General features: G+C 34.9%; 2 protein-coding genes across 3 annotated transcripts; both read left to right on the top strand.

Moving 5' to 3' along the window:
• The first annotated feature begins 6783 nt into the window (after positions 1–6783).
• On the top strand, positions 6784–13790 carry LOC104906006 (transcription initiation factor TFIID subunit 10). Of its 2 annotated transcripts, XR_002041207.3 has the most exons (7): positions 6784–6978; positions 7053–7117; positions 7925–7987; positions 9633–9690; positions 9839–9889; positions 12157–13090; positions 13443–13790. XR_002041207.3 is itself a non-coding variant. In XM_010694685.4 (6 exons), exons 1-6 carry the CDS (start codon positions 6892–6894, stop codon positions 13521–13523), a joined length of 405 nt encoding a protein of 134 aa, XP_010692987.2. In that variant the 5' UTR covers positions 6789–6891; the 3' UTR covers positions 13524–13790. The 2 variants fall into 2 exon arrangements, 1 of the variants encoding a protein (XP_010692987.2); XM_010694685.4 differs by lacking the exon at positions 12157–13090 and having other exon boundaries at positions 6789–6978.
• A 2284-nt stretch (positions 13791–16074) lies between these two features.
• Positions 16075–20324, top strand: LOC104906007 (1-aminocyclopropane-1-carboxylate oxidase homolog 12). Its single transcript, XM_010694686.3, has 4 exons — positions 16075–16348; positions 17213–17597; positions 18398–18722; positions 19880–20324. Exons 1-4 carry the CDS (start codon positions 16174–16176, stop codon positions 20138–20140), a joined length of 1146 nt encoding a protein of 381 aa, XP_010692988.2. The 5' UTR covers positions 16075–16173; the 3' UTR covers positions 20141–20324.
• The last annotated feature ends 5054 nt before the right edge of the window (positions 20325–25378 follow it).

The following is a 25378-nucleotide window of genomic DNA, read 5'->3' as shown; positions in this document are numbered from 1 at the left end:
CCACCAAATATCCAACATGATAGAATCCAAGTGCAGTCGAAACATAACATGGCGAGCGCAAACCCGTTTAAAACACATTACCTCTCATTTAATATGCTAATGCATGCACTAACCAACTACACTATAATGCTCATGTTGGTTTTTGTAGCAGAAAAAAATCTGTTAAAGACATATACATCTATTTTTGAAGACTTTAAATGCACGTCATTAAATAATCTGGAGCCATAGCCCGGGACAAAAACTAGTTCTTTCACTAGTGGAAAAATGAAGAAGGGCTGCGCTAAAAAAGGCATGTAGGGCTGCGCTTTTTGACAGCAGCCCTTTCAGTAGCAGCCCTTCACTTTTTAAGTAGGGCTGCGCTAGAAAAGCGCAGCCCTTAAGCTAGAAGGGCTGCGCTAGTTAGGAAAAAGCGCAGCCCTTCTAGCCCAGAAGGGCTGCGCTAGCTAGGAAAAAGCGCAGTCCTTTTGAGCTAGAAGGGCTGCGCTTTTTCCTAACTAGCGCAGCCCTTCCTACCAAAAAAAAATTTAAAAAATTTTTTTTTTTTTTGACATTTTTTTACTCATAATTTCACATTTTCTGAAATTAAACAGAAGAGAAGAGAAACGAAACGAAAATACTAAACCCAAAACAATAAAAAGAATGAAACGAAAATGAAAACAAGGAACAAAAACTAATATACAAAGAGAAGTATACAAGAACATTAATCAAAACAAAGATGAAAATACAAGAAATTATATACAAAGAGAAGTATACAAGAACATTAATCAAAATAAACAAAGAGAAGTATACAAGAACATTAATCAAAATAAACAAAGAGAAGTACACAAGAACATTAATCAAAACAAAGAGAAATATACAAGAACATTAATCAAAATATATAAACAAAGAGAAGTATACAAGAACATTATAGATCTGAAAATACAAGAACTACCTCCAAACATTAACCTAATAATGTTTAAATACATAAAACAAAACCCTAATACATAATTTAAGGGAAAAAAAAATTTCGGAAAAACTTAAAATGGGTATTTGGAGGCTTAAACGAACTCGGATGGCTTAAAAAGCCTAAACGTCACAGCATAGCGGTGTGTTTGACTCGTTGGCCCGTTCCGCTTCCGAAAAGGTATCACAATAGGCAATCGGACTCCGTCGCCATGTTTAGTGCAAATCATTTCAAGGTTTTTGTCGCAAATGTTTATGGGAGTTTTTGAGAGAGAAGAGAGGATGAGAGAGAAGAGAGGATGAGAGATAAGGAGGAAAGGAATAATGAGGGACGTGAGAAAGGAGAGAGAATGAGGGATAATATATTTGACGAATCCCCGCTCAATATTTCAAAGCCCGCGATTCCGAAATTTCAAATTTTTTCAGGAAGGGCTGCGCTTTTTTTAAAAAGCGCAGCCCTACTAAGCAGAAGGGCTGCGCTTTTTAAAAAAGCGCAGCCCTTCACTTAGTAGGGCTGCGCTTTTTTAAAAGCGCAGCCCTTCTTACCTACAGAAGGGCTGCGCTTTTACGAAAAGCGCAGCCCTTCCTGCGCAGCCCTTTCTGTTTTTTCCCCTAGTGTTTCTTAAAAAAAAAACAATATAAGTAGTCTGTCAAAGGACCAACTCAACCAAAAGTTTAAGCTGATGGTTGAGGCCCTAGGAATATATTTATACTCTATCATGCCCCCTTACGCAAGAGCCCTTTGGGCTTGAAGTGTGGATGCAACACATGCCTCCCTCATACCTGGCGCTAAATATTCCACTAAGAAAGAAGGGGTGGATGAGATTCGAACCCGTGACCTTTTTGTCACGCTGGCTCTTGATACCATGTCAAAGGACCAACTCAACCAAAAGCTTAAGCTGATGGTTGAGGCCCCAGGAATAGATTTATACTCTATCACATGTGAGCAGCACACTATTTCTCTATCTTCGGCAGAGGCCGAATATCGTTCGATGTCGGCTATTACATGTAAGCTTAAGTGGCTCAAGGGCTTGTTACTGAGTCTTGGGGTTCACCATCCCAAGGCTATTCCTCTCTTTTGTGATAGTCAGTCTGCGCTTCATATTGCTAACAATCCTGTTTTTCATGAACGCGCGAAGCACATAGAGGTCGATTGTCATTTCGTTCGTGATGCGATTCAGGAAGGCTTGATCGCGCCTTCCTATGTTCCCACTACTGCGCAGTTAGCCGACATCTTCACCAAAGCTCGCGGGAAATCTCAGTTTGATCTTCTCATGTCCAAGTTGGGCATTTCGGCTCCTCATGCTCCAACTTGAGGGGGGGGGGGGTGTTACGTGATATTAGGGATTAGTATTATCTTTTAGATACTATCTTATCTATTGTAGGGAAGTTGTTATCTTTGTTATGATTTCCCTTGATTCTCTCCTCCTTAGAGGATCCCCTTGTATTATATATCACGTATCAACGAATGAGAAACCCAAGCTTTTTAGTGCTCATTATACTTTGTCACGCTGGCTCTGATACCATGTCAAAGGACCAACTCAACCAAAAGTTTAAGCTGATGGTTGAGGCCCCAGGAATAGATTTATACTCTATCATAGTCTCATTATTCTAGTCATACATTTAAAATCAATTTCTTCTCCCTCCCTTTTCCCTCCCCTGTATCTCTCCATCTCCTCTCTGTTTTCAAAGTTTCAACTGCTATGGATTCCCATCCCCCAGAAAATAAAAATCCAACTCCAAAACCTTCAACCAAGAAACAGAAGATTTCTCCATCTTCAACCTCAAATACTACCATTAATGAATCTTTAATCAACCACCCACCTGAAAGGTTAAGGTTAAAAATCGAACCAGCTTCACAGTTCAAGAAATCCCTTGATGTCTTATGTGATATCAGAGGAATTGGATTAATCGATGTAAATGACAATGCTTTCCAAATTATGGTTTTTAATTCGGCGAGTAAAGTCAGCTGCTTTCTTTCCTTGAGCGGCAAATCTTCCACTGCAGCAGCAAGAACTTGAAGGGGAAAACTATTGATGTGCGGAACTTGTTGCAGAAGATGCTGAATAATAATGTTGCTGATGACAGTAGTCTCATCGTATATCATCTTTATGAGTCTTTACAACTCGTCATAGATTTTGGTATTTCTTTTTCACAATATAACTTTGTTTACCTCATAATTGCATGTTCAATGAAAATTATAGAAATTAAAGCTTCTTGAAATAATCCAAGAAAGACAGTAATACAAGAGGAACTTGATGATATGGAAGAAGAATTCAAGAACAATTTACTTCACCTCATCCCTAATTACTGTGACTACAATGATGTTACACTCAAGATTCCTATTGACTCAGATGAATTAATCTGTGTCAAACAATTAAAATCACTACTTTTTGAGGAACTAATTCAATCTATTCGGTGTCATCCTCAATCAGGTTGTGTTTTTAATTTTTTTTTTTGGCGCAGTTAATACCTCATTTTATAATTGTTAAGAACAAACTAACATTATCATTTTTGCCAATTTATTAGAAATTGGATTGGAATTTACACAAAGACGATTGATCATTTCAGTGGCGGGAGTAAAATGGAGAGTTGACGAGGTACATATAACATATTACATATGTATGACACATGTGTAAATAAAATAAATGCATTATTTGTGAGATATAAAATATTCATTTGTCGCATTTAGAACGAAACAGGGGTATGTTATAATTGTTTGTGTAGGTGGATATGCCGGAGGAAAAAATATATATTACAACATCTAAGTGGTCAGGCATGCACTCCTTGAACAAAGCTGGAGTTTTAGGATCAATTGAAGGTGGGGATTGTACTTCAGCGTCTTATTCATGGGGGCGACGCAATCATGTTGGAGTTCAACATAGATGAGAATCAAGGCACTATAGTTTACTTGAATAGAAATGTTGTAACCAAGTGCTAGGGGTAAGCGAAAATTTCGGGTACCCAGTCCCAGACCCGGACCCGGTATGGACTCGTTGGGTCCAGACCCGGACCCGGTTCAACTGGGTCCGGGTCTGAGTCTAAGAAAATGGACCCAGTTGCATCTGGTTCCAATTCTGGGTAGAATTTTGTCGGACCCGATACCTGTTAGGTATCCGGTTCCGCTCTGGGTACCCGGTTGGAGTGGGTCTAGGTCCGGATACCCGGTACTTATAATTGATTTTTTTCATATACTCATATAGAATTGGTAATAGGATAATAGTTGTTAAGTAAAAAGTTAGTACTTAGTAGGCCTTTAGGCCCATTTAATTTTTTTTAAAAATTTTATAGCTCAATTGGCACATCTTAATATGTTGCTAAACTTACAACTGGGTACCCTTTTCTGGACCTGGTACACATACACCGGTTCTGGATTTGGGTCCAAAAATTTAGGACCCCGTTGGACCAGTTCCAATTCCAGATTTTTAATACCCACTGGGTCCGGTTCTGGGTCCGGATTTATGAAATTCTACCGGGTACCCGGTTGTGCTCACCCCTACCAAGTGCAATGGCAACATTGTGCTCAATTTTGTATAATATGTTACAATGCTTTACTTGTGACTGTAGACATATCATGTACGATTGGCATCATATAATATGTTCACTCATGAACCTTAGTGATTTCTTGGTAGAATGCTTCAAAGTTTTCTTTCTTTTTTCTTTTTGTATATTAAAAGGTGTGTTTGACGACGTTTATGCGCCATATGGCACATTCAATCTGCCATTAGAATTTTGCCACGTGTTTTAACCAACAATAAATTAGGTGATCATTATTTTAAAATATATATATATGCTGAAGCCTGAGCTCTAACCCCTGACCTCAAGTAAGGATTTTCAAAAATTTACCATCTAATCTAACATCATTTATTATGTTGATTAATTAGTAATGTGGCATTGAAAGACGTGCTTGACAACGTCAATGCGCCATGTGGCAGCGTCAATCTGCCACTAGAATTTTGCCACTTGTTTCAACAAATAACTAGCTATTTGGTCCGGGCTATGCCCCAGATAAGAAAAAAAATTTCATTTATTAATATAATACTTTATGATAATAACACTAAATATAACTTAGCCTAGTGGTTAAAACTTTAGTATATGTACTTGAGGTCTCGGGATCAAACCCTATACTATGCAATTTCTTAATAACACTAAATATAACTTAGCCTCATGGTTACATGAACTAAAACTCTAGGGAGACCGCCACGTGGCACAATTTCTTATTTTCGCACGCCTTTTAATATATTTGTATAGATAAGTCAGGTGATCATTATTTTTTTTTAAAATATATATATTGAAGCCTTGACTCGAACCCTTAACCTCAAGTAAGGATTTTCAAAGATTTACCATCTAATCTAAAATCATTTAGCGATTCATATTTCCACAAAATTATAGATATGTGTTGTAATTAGTAATGTGGCAGTTAATGCCTACTTCTAGCCATAAAGTTTATTTTTCTTACTTGATTTCTTTTTTTTTTTAGTCATCCCCTTGCTCCATCTGTCCTTTCAAAATTCACCATGATCATTAGAGTCCTCTACTTCGTAATTAATGGTGTAGCGTTACAAATTATTCTTGATGATAATCAAATCTTATTATCGTTCGAGAATAAGAATCAGAGATGAAGTTCAAAGGAACAAATGACCTATTAATAAGAATTAATTTACAATTACCACTACACCAAGTGATATATGGTGTAATTATTTTAAAATTAAATTATTAATAGATGAAAAATATAAGTACCCGGAAAATTGCTCGGGTCTAAAAACTACTTTATAGTTATTAGAGCTATGCTCTAAGATGTTTGATGCTTGCAATTAGGGATGACAATAGGGCGGGTCTGGGTCGGGTCCACATGGACCCAGACCTGTACCAGATCCGTTGGGTCTAGATTTTTCAGACCCAGATCCGCTGGGTTTAGTGGGTCCATGGGTCTTTACTGGGTCCTAGATGGGTCCTTCTTAGTTTTAAGTTTTCATCACATTTTTGAATATATGTAATTAAATTTTTTTCGCCCTAATATATATAGGTTCTTGTATCCATGGTTAAAACATTCTCTAAATAAAATTTTAAGAATTAACTCATAAAATATTAAAATGTTACAACTTACAAAGTTACATGTCTTAGTGGAGTTACAACACTAACAAGTTCACAAAATCACAACTCATAAAATTTTAGAGTTTAGGTTAATAAAAAATTTCTAATATGTAAATGGGTCCGCGGGGGAGGTCTGGGTCTAGCATATGTGGACCCGGACCCGACCCGTGCTCTTCGGGACCCCAACCCGATCCGGACCCATTGGGTCTAAAATTTCTGGACCCAGACCCTTATAAATGGGTCGGATCTTAGCGGGTCTGGATCGGGTCCAAGACCCTTTGTCATTTCTGGTTGCAATTGCCATGTTGGTCTTATGTGGCAAAGCAATTAGTTATTTAATTAGGGTGTATACTCTACACATGTTTAAAATTTTCTAAAGCTGTTAACTTAAGAGTATGAATTGCCACTAAAAATCTGAATTTTAAGCTGGAATTTAAACCACAGGTTGAAAATGTGTTTTGTCGCGGTCGTCGCAACGATAATGGCGCTACAAGAACAGGGATTTGTTATATTGCCAAATTGTGAGAGAAAACTAACTGAATCGAACTGAAATGAATGAAAATTGTGCGAGAAAACTAACTGAATTGAAGTGAAATAAACGGAACTAAAATGAATGTATCTGAAATGAATTGAGCTGAACCGAATTGAAATTCTATTAATTCAGTGTAAAAAAACATAACCAAAATAACCATTTAAGTAAAATGTAGCAATTTAAAAATAATAGATAGAGCAAGAAACAAGAAAGAAATATATAGAAACGTCAACGACGAAACTTAAATTGGAAAAATCACAAACTCTGCAGTGCGAGTGTGCGACTGCGGCAGCGAGCAGTAAGCAAGAGCAAAGGGGAAGAAGATGAACCCACAGACCAGCGATGGCAGACACGACGATGATGCAGCACTCTCCGAATTTCTTGCTTCTTTAATGGATTATACTCCCACCGTAATCTTTTTCCTTTTTCTTTTAATTTTTCCTTTTCTTTTTTCTGTTTCTTACGAGATTTCTTCTTTGTATAGATTCCTGATGAATTGGTGGAACATTACCTCGCTAAAAGCGGTTTCCAATGTCCTGATGTTCGATTGTAGGTATTTCTTCTCTAATTTTTTTGCTAATTCTTTGTTTTTAGGCTGAGATTTTGAGTTGTTTTAGAAATATTTATGATTTCTGAGTCGGAATTTCATTTAGTATTCTTGTTACATCGTGAATTGCATTACTTAGAAGTGAAATTCTATGAATTTTATGTTTTATGGTTTAATTTTCAATTGTTCAGTTCACTGTTTAGATCTCGTTTCCTCCTGAAAATCAAAATTTCGATTAGTTAATATCAAGGGAAATTAGGCACCTGGTTTCTTAATCTTAGGTCTTGGTTGATCAAAAAGATATAATCATAGACAAAAGTAAACAAGGCAATTAAACATCTTTTATAGATAGCAAGAATTCGATTTGGCTAATTTCAGTTAAAATTGCATTTGATGATGTAATTAGACGTATGATACTGTATTGGTAATGTAAAGAACCTATGATTTCATATTGATATAGGAAATTGCTGGTTTATGCTACGTTGATATTGTAATGGACTGTAATTAAAAACCAATGAGATTGACTGACCTGACCTACTGAAGGGAATATTATCAACAAGCATACACGAAATCACGCTCTATGAAACCTAGATTAATCTGAGTTGCATGATTATACCCAAAGGGGGAGGGGGGGAGGGGGAGCCTAGTAGCCCACATAATTAGGGAATTGCTTTGCTGAATACAGGTAGTGAAAGCAGTTATTCTTTTTAAGTTTGATGCCTGAAATGCGATTTTGTTGCCCTTTTCTTGTTCTTGCTGCATGATCGCTGAGCGCACCATCACTTAATTGAAGTTCTGACCTTTTTCAGGATTAGACTTGTGGCTGTTGCTACTCAAAAGTTTATTTCGGAGGTTGCCACCGATGCACTTCAGTATGTTTCTTGCTCTTGTTATATTTTGAACTGTAACCTGTTGATATGTGTACTTAAATGGTGTTGGCTACATATATCTCAGTGTGCATGTTGACAAAGTATTAGAATATGTGAGTGGAACATAGACAACTTCCTTCATTTTAGCTTACAACCCTCTCTCAGGTTATTAGCTTGTAGGACATATATGCCCTATTATATAAACGACAGTTGTTAATATAGTAAACAAGATGTAGCTTAAATGCTTATTCGTTGAATTCAACTTCTATGTATTCATTTGTTTCCTTCACTTTCTCTTTAGAATATGTCCTCCCCCCCCCCCCCCTTTTCTTCTACTAGTTTAGTAATTTATGAACATTTGGGTATCGAGACTCTGATGGAAAAATTACTTGTCTTCTTGCTATGGTTGCTTTTAGAGCAAGTGGTGATGATTAGAAACAATTAGGGAAGAAACAAATGAGAGCAATTGAGAAATTAAATACAAGAAGACACATGATTTGGGAGATGGGAAATTCCTTCAAGCATTACTCAAATTTCTCACTGATTTTTGCTCAAAAAAGACAAAGGTGAAGCAAGGAAGATGAACTTCTCAAACCTAGCTGTTCCTCTCAATTTCCGTCTCTTTAATACTCTCTTTAAACTCCCCAAAAACATATACACAAGGGCTCATCAAATGATCATTAAATTCCTGTGTGTAATACAGACCCCTCTGTGCCCAGATAAGTCACGCTCATGGGTCAGGATAAAACCAGCTTCCCAGTGCCAACTGCCCGTCCTAGTCAGCATATTGCCTGTCCTAGAAGAATTAGCGTCTATGCCTTGTTGATGCTTGCTTGAGCATGTCTCATTTGCTGCACCTGTAACAAAATGATCTTGCATAGCCGTGAGCCTCCTTGGTTATGCACACTTCTATCAACAAGTCATATCCAACAGTTGCTATTGATGTTGTTCAGTAAAGTTCTCTTATTCGTTGTTGTTGCTCTCCATAGTTTGTCATGAAGTAAGAAAGAATTGAATGAGCATCTTTTAGAGTTCGCTGGAACTGAGACATTATTGCTTGACATGACATTTATCCTGGAGTGCACTAGGCTCAAAGAGTGACTGCATTAGGGCGCATTAGCATGAAAATTATGTATGTTAGTGTTTGCCTCAGAATATGATATTGTATTTTAAATATGATGCATCTGAAAAGTTCTGTTATTTTAGTACCTAACTACATTACTTTTTAATAGTATGTGATTGTGTTCTGTGCACACACAAGTCTATTATACTAGGGAATATGTATTTGTCACTTTCCTAGCATGAAGCGTATTGCCTAGTGGGTGCCACCTACCGTTTGAAACACATCCTACTTGAAAAATTCATAAAAACATTATTAGGTAATAGGTGAGTCTATACCAAACATCTTGCTGCTTTCGTACGAACGGATATTATAGAAGCAGCACACCTGAAAGAACAGAAACCCCTTTTCCAGTTTTGGTGTTTATGTGCACCCCAAATTTGCAAGAAAAAGGTCTGTCACTGCAGAACAAAGCAAAGGATCACTTGCATATCAGCGCATCTGTCATATTTCTCATTTTCGCTAAAGGTATTAAATATTGATGCTGGTATTATGATGATGAATATATATGCTTTTACATATTTCTAGGCACTGCAAAGCAAGGCAATCTTCTGTGGTAAAAGATAAAAGAGATAAGCTACAAAAGGTATGCAGCCTAAGTTTATTTTGCTAATGAACTTGTGCCTCTTCCCAACCCTTCTTTCCTCCCCCCAACCAAAAGGGATGGTGGATAATGGGATAATAGAGAATCAAATTAACAGTTGTTGCATGCTTCTGTTATCTAATGGCAACAGGACAAGCGTCTTGTGTTGACGATGGAGGACCTATCAAGAGCTCTAAAAGAGGTAAGAAGTCCGGCCTTCATATATGCTTTTATGCTGTCAAAAGAATTTCTGAACTTGAGAACTCTGGATATGATGCTCTTTCAAACTGTTAGTAAGCTCTAGTTAGACTTACAAAATTTCCCTTTCCTTGTTGTATTAAGAATCAACACGATTGAAAGTTGTACAATGATATTGATTTGATATGACTCGTCAGCCTCATTGAGGAGCTACATTATATATACAGATATCACTAACTTATCAAAGTAAAAAGGTCAGGATGAGACCTTAAAAGTTAGAACCTCAATATTACTCACCAGAGGATTAAGGTCACTAGATATGTGTGCTATTCTCTCTAATTATTCTTTCTAAATTTTAGATATTTTGGTGGGGATAACTTTTTAACTATAATTTGTAAACTTACAACTGGATTCAAATTCAGTATGTCCAGCTAATTATACACATTCTGGGATTAAGTAATAGTGCTCGACAAAGTAACCTAAGAATACAACTTGTTGCTGAAAAGAGCAATATATTCTTGTTAAATAAGGTCTCTTGACTACCATGAAAGTGCAACATTGAATGCTAGAAGACACAGTTAGCAAGATATGATATGAAGGATGTTGATTTTTTATATAACATAAACTTGTTAATTTATACTTGAAGTTGTCAAGGACTTTGGGGGAATACTTTTTACCTTTAACAGCTACTCCTATATAACAATATGTATTTTTGAGTTGTTTTGAGTTATGGAATGTATCCCTTGCTCTATTTTACTGCTTTAGGTGAGGGAGTTTCTTGTCCTTTTAAGTTTGTCGTGACATTTGGTCTTGAGGCTAGTTATATTGGAGATGCTGGTCTTTAAGGTCTTGCTTTCCTATTTAAGAAGTGAGATCCTGTCATTTCCTAATTTTAAAGTGATATTCTGTCATTACCCGTTATTTGCATGGAGACAAATGCACCTAGAGTTTGGTTAATTGGAGATATAAGTTGCAACCGATTTGAATTGGCTAGTTGGAGATTTTAATGAGTGAGATCCAGCTCTCCTATTTAATGTTTGATCAGGCTTGCGCAGAAGCGCTTTGCAATATATGTGAGGGCACATGTTGTATTAAAGTCATATAATGATGGCAAGTGTGAGGGCTAGATGTGGATTTGGACATAAATGATTATGACTCTCTTGGTTTGTTTGAACTTTAGAGGATGTCATATTATATGCGATGTATACTTTAATGGTGGAAGAGGGGTACAATAGACGGTGGGTTAAATAGAGGCAGTTGTAGCTCATTGAGACTAGTTCTTTGACTTAATGGGAGTTATGGAACTCTATAGCTGATTTTGAAATCAAGATGTGGTTAAATGATGATAACAACAATCTGTGCGGTTGCTGTCTACTCCTCGTGCATGAGCTCTATTTCATCTTTACGGACATAGCATCATCGGCTTTTGATAGAGAGAGGTTCTGGTGAAAGGACAACCATAAATATGGAGTGTGAAAAATTATTATGGGACATCCCATAAAGGAATACTAAGGGAACACTACAGGATGGAGTGAGCACTTTTCCGCTGTGAGCTATGCAGGTTGCTTGATTGCAAGTGAGCGACTGTTCTGCAACTTGGATAGAGAACTTGACATATAGGAATAGGACTACGATGGCGTTGTAGTTGCATATTTTGAGATCAATTAGGCTTGACTTTCTTGTCGAACAAAGGTTGTCAAAGCTATGACTAAGAGAGAGTTTGCAGTCTCAGTGACTTTTGCTTAATTACTGGAGGGATAGAAGAGCTCGAAGTTCAATGCAGGTTTCTAGGACTCCGGGAATTACATTAAGAGTGCGTCTTTCTTTTTTGTTTTTCATATAGATCTTTTTGGGTGTTTTTTGGTTCATTCCTCTTCACTTGTAGTTTCTCTTCTCATTTGAGCATCATCATGTGGTGTCTGTGAGCCCAGAGTGTAGAATTCTTAAGTTTTTGTCGCTTTGTTCTAACAATTGTTTTCTTCATTCTTTCATTCTCATTAATACTTGCAACCATTTAGGTTATCTTACTATGGTGACGGAGCCTGAGCCAACTTATAAGAATAGGCTGTAATTTTTCATCGCTAGCCACTAGAGTTCCTTATAAGCTTTCTTCTTCTTGGGCCTTTTGTGGATGTTTAGTTCAGCTTTCTTTTAATAAAAAAATAACTGACCTATGAAAATCCATCTTAAATGCTTGGTTTCTTGGGTGATAAAATGCTTCGCATCCAATACATATGTAGGTCGTTGCTGATTTCCCATGTCCTTCTGCAGATCTGTTGACATACCCTATAATACTTGCGAGAACTATTTCTGCTGTGGATCCCAGGATGATAGGATGACTTGCAGCTGAGACCTGAGTTGAATAAGCTAGTCTATAGTGGAGAAATTTCTATGAATTTCTTGTAAGTTATAGGATTTGAGGCTCCAAGATGGTTTCAAGCTCCCATAGAAGCTGAGTGGCAGTAAAGGATTTACATGGGATGGGGAGGATATACCAACATTTTTTATAAATTTGAAATTTGGGGAATTCCTGCATGGAGTGTATCAATTTCTCGAATTAAGGTTTGATGGTCCTTGAGGAGGGAGAGGGGGTGTTCTTTGCAATGATAACTTATCATCACCTGTATGCGCAGGTGTGTCTGCACACCTTGCCTGAGTGTTAGAGAATTTTTTTTTCCCACTTGCAACGCTGCTACCCTCTAGGTCTCAGTGAGGATATAACTGAAGTTAGTTTTGTGTTGAGGGGATGTAACTGAAGCAAAATATTTTTTTTGTGAGGGGATATAACTGAAGCAAGTTTTTTTTTGTGAGGGGATATAACTGAAGCAAATTTTTTTTTTTTTGTGAGGGGATATAACTGAAGCAAGTTCATCTTTTTTACAACAGCGAAGCCTTGATCCCAAGATTGATTTAGGGTCGGCTAACAAGAATTGTCATAAGAAATGGCTAACAAGAATTGTCATAAGAAATGGCGAACAAGAATTGTCATAAGAAATCGGCTAACAAGTTTATCTTCCCTACCAATTTGACTGGCCGACAGTACGAGGTGTATAAATATCAATTTCTTTACTAGACCATCTTTTTTGTGCTCTAAATCAAAAACATTCCCTCCTTAGACTTGAGGATGTGTTCAAAAAAGGACTCGGGGAAGGGCTAACAAAGGACTCGAGGAAGGGCTAACAAAGGACTCGAGGAAGGGCTTCAGGTAGGCATGATATAGATAAAAAAGATGGCTATTGATATGAGTATATGACTTTACAATAGGGAGATTATTCTGATAGTTCATTTATCCATTTCCATGCACGGAAGATCTCCACAAAGCTGGTCATGCCCTTTTTTTTAATTTTATCTTGTAATATCAGTCCTTAGGATTCATTCATATATGCACGTTTGGATCAGATTTTGAATGTGTGATGGATCCTTGTTCTAAATTTTAATTTTAATTTAGAAGTAAAAATGACTTTCCTTCAAGACATGATATCTGCCATGTTTTTGTCTTTTGCATCTTATTACTCCTTTTTAATAATTGATTATAATGCGGATGCATATATTCACAGTATGGAGTGAACCTGAAGCACCAGGAGTATTTCGCCGACAATCCTTCGACGGGGATGGATCCAGCTCCAAGAGATGAATAGCTTGATGGAGTCAAAATTGATGAGATCTTGTACAAATCTGCTTAGATGACATGCTTTCAGCGTTTGGAACTTGAATTCTCACGTATCAAAGAAACTGGTCATAGCCTGTAGGCTGTAGCTGCTTGCCCATTAACTCTTTCTAGCCGTCTGTTGTATTCTGGCCCTTTTAAGTCTTCTATGGTATTTCTGTACTACTAGATATTTGTCTCATCATTTGTTTCTATGTTTATTTCGTCCAAAATATAAAAGATTACATAAATTTCTCTACGTTCCTGAATATCATTACATATAGCCATATAGGCAATCCTAATAAGTGATAACAAGTCATTATTTAGTTAAAGCAAGCTCAAAATTTGAACTTTCTTGACGGATTTGAAAGAATAGAGTGAAAGACATGATTGATTTTTGAGGAGGCGTTTGGTTGGGGTCTTCAGAAAGGGTAAAGAAATAAGGCCCTTGTTGTTTGTTATGTTACTTTAAATCATTTCTTTTGTCATCTCTTTATTTCATAGTCCCTTATTACCTCCATTCTTTCCCCTACTTTATGGTCACTTTCACATATCATTGACTACCACACTCAAGGATATGTGGTTAAAAAATTGGTACGCACTAAGGGGTTGTTTGGTTCATTGTTTTTGGGTTTCAAGAAATGGAATCAATTATCGATTCTCTTTTCTTCTTGTTTGGTTCAACCTCATATCAATCTCTTACCATAACTTGATGGTAATGGATTCCCTCAATCTGTTACCTTCCCCTCCCCCTCAAGTAACAAAATCCATTGCTTGAAGGTAATGGTTACCCTTCATTTCCATTACTTGGCTTGAACCAAACACTCAATAAAAATAACCATTTTTATTACCACTCCTCTCCTCTATTTGTATCCATTCTCTTTCCATTTTATATATTGAACCAAACGACCCCTAAGCCAATATGTCATGACTTATTTGCGAAGTAGCTTCTATTTAATAGAGATTGATTAATATTATGATTAAATTACCATATAAATTTGATTTAAACTAAAAAATTGTGCTAAAGATTTGTTTTTTCCCCATGTAGATCTATTAATAGGTGACATCTTTAAAGTGTCAGATCTTACAACCAATTGTTTGTAAGGTGATACGAGATTATAGTCTATTAGTTGATCACAACATAATTGTTGGCATATTAGAGTGTGAGGAATTGAGTTAGAATCCTTTAGGGTGAAAGCTTTTCTTTTTCTAGAGTTCAAAAAATTTCCCTTGTAAAAATCTCTTTGATCATTTCATTGTTTTTTTTTTATAACTTTGCAAAAGAACGATTTTTCGTCATATAACAATTTGCACCCCTTTTATAGAGTTCCTCTTCCAATTCAATCAAACTTTTACATACACGACGAAAATGAGGGAGCACCTAACACATTATAATTACTAGTCTTCATATGCACGCGATGCGTGCATTAATTTCAAATTTTGTTATTCTATTAGATACTCCATTCGTACTTTATTTATGATTAAACTTAAATGTGAAAAATTCAACAATTAGTTGAATTTAGATATATTAATTCGCTAATGTAAAAAAATAAAAAGGTTGTCAGTGATTGTTAATATAAATTTTTTGTGAATGAATATTGAACAGAAAGAACAAAAATAATGAGTTGGTTTAACTGAATTAAAGAGTATCAAAGGTAGTGAATGTTCAGACTTTTCATGTGCACGTTATGTATGCCATCTTTTTGTTGTAAGGTATAAATATTTTGTCCATTTAATTTTTGATTGAAGTATTTGATGCATATACCATTTTAAACTTGTTTTAAATGGTAAGTTGGAATGAGAATTTTTAAATGATTTGCTTTTGTAATTTTTTTCATTTCACTAATTAGATCATTAAGGGTATTTTAGTCACTTCAAAAGAGGACACCACACCTCCTCCCTTGGCTTATGTAATAGAGATTATAGTAATAACGATTTGTTCAATCACCTATTACATTTTTTGTTGGACATTACCTAACACATGCATTATATATTTAATTAAACTTACATACAAGAGGAGAATGACAAACCTACTACACGTAGCATAAGAGAGTGGGTAAGATATCGGATCAAGAAACATATATATATATATATATAAACCAACTAGATTATTAGTATATATATATCGGTAAGATTACATGAAAACGCTCACCACACAATTGGATTAGAGTTGCAACACTTGTTCATTAGAGTTGTATCCCCTAAAAAATTTTAAGTCCAAAAAAAAAAATTTATTTAAATTTTTTTTTTCTAATATTCTTTTTTTTTGGAGTTACATCATTTTTTCATCAGAGTTACATCAATTATTCATAAGAGTTATATTGTGCAAAATTCATTTTCATTTCTCATGTAAGTATGTATTCTCACATGAACTCACTTCTATATATATTTATATATAGGGGCAAGAATAAGGCAGTACTAATGGTACTCAATTACCTTACCTAGGACAACTATTCATAACATGCATGAGGTCAGGATGCATGATAAACGTGTGTACGTGTGAGAATCTGAGAGATATTATACCACTGAAAGTATCCTTGGCTATTCTTATATATTTGAATATTTCCATCCTGACATCAATAGAATAATATACATATACTTCCCTTTGTATCCTAATTCCTACCTAGATTAGCTGCTCAAAAATGGTCTCCAAACATCAGATGCAGCATGATTATGATCGAGAAGTTGAAATCAAGGCTTTTGAGGACTCAAAAGCTGGAGTTAAGGGTCTCGTCGATGCTGGGATTACGCACATCCCTAGCTTTTTCATCCATGAGCATCTTAGCATCAACACCAACAACGACAATACCCAAAATGGTAACTTCTTTCTTTTGCTAATGTTTTTTTGACATTGGTTGAATTCAAATGAACTAATAAATGGGAGTAAATGAAAACATAGCTAAGCATTAAGCACTAGAAATGATGAGCTATTTGATGAGCATGATGAATTTGTTGATGAGACACTTTTTGATCGAGGAATATCTGCACAGATCTAGCTAACTACTACTCCATCCGTTTCAAAATATAGTTCATATTTTTTTCTTTTTTCACGGTAATTTACGCAAGTAGAATGTAATAGAGATAGTAAATTTTTTTTTGTTTACATAAAAATAAATGTTGTATGTGAAAAGATGATTTTAAGAAAGAGGATGGAGAATGATTGGTGAAAGAGCATTAATTGTAACATTTTGGTTGAATAAACAAAGGAAAAAACAAAATTCAAGAAGTAAATAAATGATGGTTCACAATTTTTCCAAACAAATTAAATTACGAAAAAATGTGGAACTAAATATGAAAATAGGAACTATATTTTGGGACACTCAAAATGAAAATGGGAACTATATTTTGTGTTGGGTGGAGGGAGTAATTATATATTGGCAACACTTGAATCTTTGACAAAAATGTAGATGTACGTAAATCATTCACTAGTTGGAATATATGGAAAAAGACATCAACTGGACATACACCGATAAATTGCTGAAACATACGAATTAACAAATTTTTTCTTTTGGTAAACATGACATTTCATTCATTACCTAATAATGTTTTTTTTGACAAAAATTACCTAATAATGTTAAACATATTACAATTCGAAAGTAGTTGTTCCGAACAATAACTAGGGGGTGTGGAGAAAATCCTATGACAATTTTTCTCACAAGGCACGCTTATGAGAGCATGCAGGTGCGCCTGTGGCTTTTGGTGAGGACGGGAAGAACAAGATCCCGTTGATCGATTTTCGAGGGATCGACGACAAAGATGGAGGTCGACGTGATGAGGTAATTAAGCAAGTGAAGAGCGCATGCGAAAACTATGGTTTTTTTCAAGTTGTCAACCATGGTATTCCTGTTCAAGTACTAGATGAAATGTTAGATGGAATACGTAAGTTTCATGAACAAGATGTTGAAGTTAAGAAAGAGTATTATTCACGCGATTATGAAACCAAGCATTTCTTGTACAATAGTAATTTCAACTTACTCCAAGTCAAGGTGGCTGCTTGGAGAGATACCATGACCTATATTCGCGGATCTTTGCCTCCAAATCCTGAAGAAATATCCCCAGTTTGCAGGCAGGTGAAGCATGCATTGTTACGTTAATTATATTTATTTCAAATGAATGATTCAGTACAAGGTCAAGACTTGATCTCAAGAATCAATATAATACTACCTCCCGTCTTTATTAGTTTACCCGTATACTTTTTTCAGATGTTCCTTATTAGTTTACCCATTTCTTTTGTTTCTATTTTTAGAATGAGATCACTAACTTTCCATCACACATACATTCAACTTTAACATTAAAATAATAGTTTATCTTTCCTTTTATGTCTCACAATATTGTTTCTCCTAAAATTTTGTGCAAAAGAAATGGATAAACTAATAAAAATCAGAGGAAGTAATAAACTGTAAATCTTTGTTGGGATGTAGCATTGTCAGGACCGAGGAGGTAGTAATGGTTGTGCAATGAACGAGGTATAGCTGATTAGTTTAAATGTAATATTAGTTGCTGAAGTTGAAAATTTTGGTGACAAATCAGTTATTATTAAAATTTTAAAAAGATTTTTCAAAATTTCAATCATCTTATTTTAGAAAAAAAAAATTTATCTTATCAATTTCGGTTATAGGTTAGTAGACCAAACTATCACACGTTTAAAACTCAAAGTATTGCGTCTAGATAATAAAAGGAGTACATGACTAAAAAAAAGTAGTTGATATTGCCTTTCAATCTCAAAATGTTTCTATAGCTAGTATTATTTTGACATAACATGATTATTTGATACCATAAAACAAAATGTTAACATTAAATGAAAAGCATTATATATTATAATTAGATTTTATACTAAATCATATCTAATTTATGTAACAAATACAGGGATATATTGATCCGCTACACAGACGAAATAATGAATATAGGTGAGACAATATATGAATTACTATCTCAAGCTCTCGGACTCAATCTCAATTACCTGAAAGAAATTGGATGCAACAATGGCATTTTTGCGCCATGCAATTACTATCCAGCTTGCCCTGAACCAGAATTAACCTTTGGTTCTACTACCCATGCTGATAGTGGTTTCATAACTATACTTCTTCCCAATCACATCCCTGGTTTACAAGTTCTCTATCAAGGTCATCAATGGATCGATGTGGTTCCTATTCATGGTGCACTCGTGGTTAACATGGGAAATTTGATGCAGGTTAGTTTTCAGCTTATTAGCCGGTTGATGAACGATTGAATGCAAAATACACTAAGTCACTAACTAGCTATTTTTAAGGTCCCAACTTTCATTTTTATTTTCTTATTGAATATTTTTTCTTATATACTTTACTATAAAAAAAAAACTTTCAATTATATAAATTTAAATAGTTCCAACTTTAGAGGTATCTTTTCGAAACGGTTCCCAATCTAAATTAACATGATAAACCAATTAAAAGCGACGATTGTTACCATTAGTCTCAATTATAATCGGTTTACTTTAAAATGTCAACAAAATTAATTAACTTAAAGCAATCCGAGAATCTCTTTTCCGTTCACTTTAATTAACCTACTAAATTTGTTCATTATGAGATTAAATGCTATTCTATAAACCCTTTTTTACTATCAGCTTAAAGCCAATTTAGAAGTATATAATTAATCGATTCAGCATGTTAATCAAGGTGAAAAAATCTTTTGAGAAGAGACTCCTTAATTAATATTGGGATTGTTCTGAGATGATAATAAGTAATAGGACCTCTAAATCAAATCAAGGTTGGTTATGTCAGATTTTCCTTTTAATATTTTTATTAATTCTTTAATTTTAATTTTTTATTTTTTAAAAAAATGCTTCACCTTATTGTAGTAAGAGATTGGTTAGGGAGAGACTGAGAGAGTGATAAAACGGGTCAATTGAATAACAAATTCAAACGACCAGTATAAATAATTTCATATACATTTTTCAGATAATCTAGCGAGCCAATTTGCGTCAATTTTTTTTTTAAAGAACATACTTTTTAAAGTTAGGAGTGCTTAGGACCATTATTTTCAAAATATGGGACCTTCTAAAGTAAACTAGTCCTATATAGTTGGGACTAATGATATAAAACATAACATTTACTAATTTTTTAAGTTGTAGGAAAGCTATATATTAAAATATTAGTGAGAAACTTTCTGAAATAGAAGAGAAAAAAGAAAAAGCTATAAAGGTTTTCTAAAACTAGAATTATACGCTAAGTATTTGAATCAACTGACAATTTGAGTCAAATTTCTAAAATCGTTTTAAGTTGTGCATAGGCAACCATAAAAAAGTATGCGTTGCCAAACAACAGCAGTATTAAGAACACCTCGATTAACATTTTGGCATCTCTATAAATGCAGTTGATTACCAACAACAAGTTTGTTAGCGCATTGCACAGGGTGTTGGCAAGCAAGGAAGGGCCAAGGATTTCAATGGCTTGCATATTTAGGCCACATTATTCTCCAGAGAATACCTCACGACTTTATGAACCAATTAAGGAGCTTTTATCTGAAGAAAATCCTCCCTTGTACCGTGCTGTTACTGTCAAGGAAATCATCTCCAACAAACATTCAACTACTCCAGGAAGCATTGGCAACGCTCTCCACAAATTTAAACTTTGAACTTGATTGCGCTAATCTTTTATAGAGAGTTTTTTTATTCATGCGTGAGATATGCATTTGTTGCAGATGAATAATTATTTAAGTCTTCTGTTTTTGTGCGTTTTGTGCGTGGTTTTGTTTCTTTGTGATGAACTGTTGTGTGTGAAGGGAAAATAAAATTAATTGTCGGTCTTTTCGTATTGCATATGTTTTGCCTCTCATGGAATAGTTTAAAGATTGATCATCGTCTATTTTTTTTTTCTTTTTATTTGGTAATTTACTGGTCCAAGTAGGCTCAGCCCTCGTAAGCTAGGGGGTAGAAGGGGATCCCAACCCATAAGGAAACTTCCAGAGACTAGAAACTGGGAATTTATACACAGAAACATAAATTCACACACACCCCCTAAATATAGGGTTGATGAGAATCGAACTCCCGTCCATGAGGTTGGGAGATGGGAGCTCCAACCATTCGGCTCCCACATGATTCTCATTGATCATCGTCTATAGCTATTTTAAAATTTTCTATACAATTATTGTCACCAATGTGCGTCCAGGATCAACAACTGTCCTAAGTAATCAACACAAGTTCTTCCGACGGATTTTGTCCTCACTTATATGCACCCCAAGAAACTTCTCAGGAGGTCACCCATCCTTATATACTACTCACATCCAAAGCACGCTCAACTGTGGAGTAACTAGGGAAATAAGCTCCCTAAAAGAAAGATCCATCTTGTTGGCATAAGTAGCATGTTAAATCCCTTTAGAAGAATCATAAGGGGCATTAATTACATACACCCACTTGAGGACAACAATGTCCTAGTAGCGCCTGCGGACTCCATATATTTGGTCACAACGACTTGTGGATCTCCCCTGCCTGGAAACTAATCACATATTCGACCGCCACCGGTGATATAGCCTCATAATCCCACAGTAGGCGACTAACCTTGGATTAATTATCCACACGATCGACATGCGGTGATAGAGATGCTTTGATACCATTTGTAACACCCGACCCCTTCGGAGTCGAGTTTATCGTCACCAATGCGCATCCACGGACATCAACTACTGTCCTCAATAACCAACACAAGGTATTACGACGTATTTTGTATTCATACATGTGCACCGCGAAACTACCTAGGAGCTCACACATCCCTGTACTACTCCCAGCCAAGTATAAGCTTAACTATGTTGGGAAACTAAGGAAATGAGTTTCCTAAAACAAAGATGCATATTGTGTTGGGTATATGGTAGTATATGGAGCTCATGGAGGTGTATGGGTGTGGAGATGAGGTTGCGTAGAAGGAAAACGTCATTTGGGACATATGGCCAACTTTGAATGGACATATCTTTCAATATATAAATGATTTTGAGGTGATTCAAATTGAAGGTGATATCTTGTTTCAAGAGCTTTCCAATGATAGGTCATATGTCCAATTCCGGTGAGAAACGAGAAAGTTATGACGGTTTTACGAAGAACTGATGAAACTGACGAGTTTCCTCAGTGCTTTTGTCCGCCCGCGGGCTAGGGCCTGCGCCCGCACGTCGTCGAGCTGCAGGTGATGCGAATTGTTTCGCTTTTCCGGGTTTTTTTAGTTTAATGAGGGTATAAATAGGTACCCTAATTATGATTATTGTATTCTTTATCTCTAAACACATATTTGAGAGAGAAAAAGCTGTAGAGAGAGTTCTTGAGTGCTTTTGTAATCTTTCTTGAATATTCATCGATTCCTAGTGCAGATTCGTGGTTTTTCTCCCAGTTCTTGGGTTTCCACGTAAAAGTTCCGGTGTGTTCTTTCCTGCTTTATTATTTGATATTCTATTATTGTTTGATATTATTTCTAGATTGATAGTCAATAGAACTTACATATTGTTGGAATAAGTAGCCTGCTAAATTCCTTTAAAGCAATCATAAGAGGTATTACACACTCCCTCTTTTCCTATTCAAAATTCTTTGGGTGTAACTCAATTCCACACCATAACTTAGTGTACAATCACCCATTTTTGAAATAGGCAACCTATCCTCTCCTACGACCTCCATGCCCATTTCTCTCTCCTCACTGCTCTCTCTCCACCATCATTCCCATGACCACATTCCCCTTCCCACCCATGCCATATCTCTCTTCCGTACCACCTCTGAGACGAAGCATCCTTGAGAAGAGGAGAAAATGATACAAGAATTTTGCTGAAAAAATGACATAAAATGAATAAGAATATTAGTTTGTGTAATGATGATGTATATAAAGAGTTGAAAAATAATAATAAACTTGAAAAAGATTATACAAGTTTGTTGAGAAATGATATAGAAGTCAGTAATAATGATATGAAACAATACCAACAATGACATAGAATAAAAAATTACATAAAACAGCTTCAAAATGACATGGAATACACCAATAATGTCATGAAAATATGAAACAATTATTAACTCGGACATATAAAATGTTGATAAATAATAAATTATTGTGTAACATGTTACAATTAAGTATTGCATTCTTTCCTATCTATTTATATGACCTTTTGTAATTGTTAGGTATGACACTGTGTTTCTAGAGAATCATAAGTTTGGTCCTGTTTTCAAGAGACAGCTCATATGCTTCGACCGTTGCATTCCAAAGTTACGTGAAGTTTGGTTACATCTTTTCAAGTCAAAGATCGCAACGGGTACTCGATACATACTATAGCTTGAAGGAATACAAAAATTGTAGTACATAATAACACCAAATGTTTTGATCAAGTCTAATGTCAACGTTAATTTAAGTCAAGGGGTGCAAGAACTAAGAAGTTAGCTTGGAGTTCATAAGTGTAATAAGTTTTTTTGAATTTTACAGTGCAATGTTTTATTTCTCTCGTTCTTCCACCTCATATTAGTCCATACAATGCGACTGACACGAAGGTTTGAATTTTTTATATGTCTGACTTCTTATCTTTTTGTTTGTAATATACAGATCTATATAAATCTATCAAAAGACGTTTCTAAATAAGAAACGGTGTTACGTGACACTCGTTCTAAGAGTGTTTTAGTTTATATAATCCATGTACAATAAAAAAAAGGGATATTCTATTTGGTACCATTGTACTTTTGGCTTTTCCATTTGATACCATTATTTTTCAGATATTCTACATGGTACCACTATAATTTGATTTTATTTTTTATTGTAGCATTCAACTAAGTAAAGTGTTAATTTAAGTTAGAATAGGCTAGAGTTTTACTTCGATTTACATGTTTTAATCTGCGTTAAGGGTTTAGTAATCGTTTTAGTCGTTAATGTCAAAGTTGAGGTCATATTTGACAATAAAAAGAGATAGAATATTATGATCATTTTTTATGAAAACTTTGACTGAAAAATAGAGCTTTAACGGTTAAAACGACACCCTAAAATCTTAATTTATTAAATTTTTGCAACTGCAAATAGAAACATACAAACCCAAACAAAATTGTATTCTTGTTCAACCATTAACTAACATTTTTACTTAAAAAAAATGGTATGATAAAGATTAATATTAAATTAGAGTGGTATCATGTGTAATTTTAAAATAACAGTGGTACCAAATGGAAAAGCCAAAAATTCAATGGTACCAAATGGAATATCCCTAAAAAAAATCAAAAATTTCACAATGTAGTCTTTGATCCTGTGACCTCCAGTTGATCATATACTAAAGTCTTAACCACTAGACCATATAATTCCGAAATTTATAAATTTTATAAAAATATTATAATATGTATTTATATATGATTAAGTATATTTTAGTATTTAAATAATTTATTCTTCAAACCTTGACTATTTGAAAGTCAAAGGAATTATTTGAATGATTTTAAAAAGCTAAACATTTTGTCTAGTCATGCTTTGAAAAATATTTGAAGGACTTAAAACACTTTTGGGTTGTGAAAAGAATTTCTAATTGGGTATGAGGGATCTAAACACTCAATTCATCAATCATTAAAATCTAGTTTGAACTCAATCACCTTTTCTTGAGCCCACAAGGGAAACCTATAAAAATTCCCAAAATCCCAAATATTTCCCACACAGTTTTATTCTCTCTCTCCTTCTCCAAAGTTTTCGGCCCCCTCTCCTCTCTCTTCTTTCCTCCTCCATCCGATTTTCTCTCTCTCTCTCTCTCTCTCTCTCTCTCTCCCTCTCTCTCTCGGCAGGTCCTTGCCGCCGCCGGCCACCGACGCCAGCCACCACCACTACTGCAGCGCCGAATCCCCTTTGTGGCTGTTGTCTTTCTCCCTCCTCCTTTGTTTGGTTATCTTTTTTCCTCCTTAAGTTTTTATTTTAATGCAAAGATTATATTTTTATGGTTTGTTTTAACATGATTATGTTTAAAAGTTATATACTTTATGGATTAAAGAAAAAAAAAATTTAATTTACTTTTCATGTTTGAATTGGATTTTTAATGATCAAAGCATGAATTTTTAGGGTTTTATAGTTGGAAAATCATCATATATATTATAGTTTACTCCCTCTGTTTCCTAAATATCTTCCTTGTCACTATTCATACAGATACCAATCAAGGAGGATCCATTGTGTTGGGTGTGGAGTGGGTAAAGTAGGAGAGAGAAAAAAAGTTAAGATAAATAAACAAATAAAAAGGGATTAAAGTAGGAGAAAGAAAGGGAGTGAATTGAATTAATAATGTAATGGTAGATCATATGATAGGGACATGAGAGGGTAAAAAGGGGAAAAAAATTCCAATTAAGAAAGTAAAAGAGGAAAGATATTTTGAAAATGCACTTAAACGGAAAAAGGGAAGATCTTTAGGAAACGATGAGAGTATGAAATTGAGTATTCTTATGATTTTAAATATGTTTAAGTATGTTTAAAAAGAGTTAATATATATGTTATATGTTGCTGAAAATTGGAAAAGTGTATTGTTGTTAATGGAGTATTTTTGAGTTAAACATGGGTTTTTGAGAGTTTTTAACATGTATATATATATATATATATATATATATATATATATATATATATATATATTATATATATATTATATATTATATAATATATATATATATATATATATATATTATATATATATATATATATATATATTCCGATTCGGACTGGCATGAATCGCGACGGCTAGAAGACAACGATGTTGTTCCACTCAACACCAGTGGTAAGCCCAATGGGGTCTACATCATTGTTGTTAAAATTCCGATCCGGATCTTATGATCCTACGATTTTACGATCAGAAGGACCTTTTCGATTCTGATCCTACGATTTTACGATCAGAAGGACCTTTTCGATTCTGATC

The sequence above is a fragment of the Beta vulgaris genome, chromosome 2, assembly GCF_026745355.1.
Source record: "Beta vulgaris subsp. vulgaris cultivar EL10 chromosome 2, EL10.2, whole genome shotgun sequence".
Lineage (NCBI taxonomy): Eukaryota > Viridiplantae > Streptophyta > Magnoliopsida > Caryophyllales > Amaranthaceae > Beta > Beta vulgaris.
This window is presented reverse-complemented; position numbering and strand designations above follow the sequence as displayed.

Coding starts and splice junctions, on each gene's coding strand:
- LOC104906006 (XM_010694685.4), top strand. CDS start 6,892: ATGAACCCACAGACCAGCGATGGCAGACACGACGATGATGCAGCACTC. Junction 9,691..9,838: donor AAAGAGATAAGCTACAAAAG/GTATGCAGCCTA, acceptor TAATGGCAACAG/GACAAGCGTCTTGTGTTGAC. Junction 9,890..13,442: donor TATCAAGAGCTCTAAAAGAG/GTAAGAAGTCCG, acceptor ATATATTCACAG/TATGGAGTGAACCTGAAGCA.
- LOC104906007 (XM_010694686.3), top strand. CDS start 16,174: ATGGTCTCCAAACATCAGATGCAGCATGATTATGATCGAGAAGTTGAA. Junction 17,598..18,397: donor GAAATATCCCCAGTTTGCAG/GCAGGTGAAGCA, acceptor TAACAAATACAG/GGATATATTGATCCGCTACA. Junction 18,723..19,879: donor ACATGGGAAATTTGATGCAG/GTTAGTTTTCAG, acceptor CTATAAATGCAG/TTGATTACCAACAACAAGTT.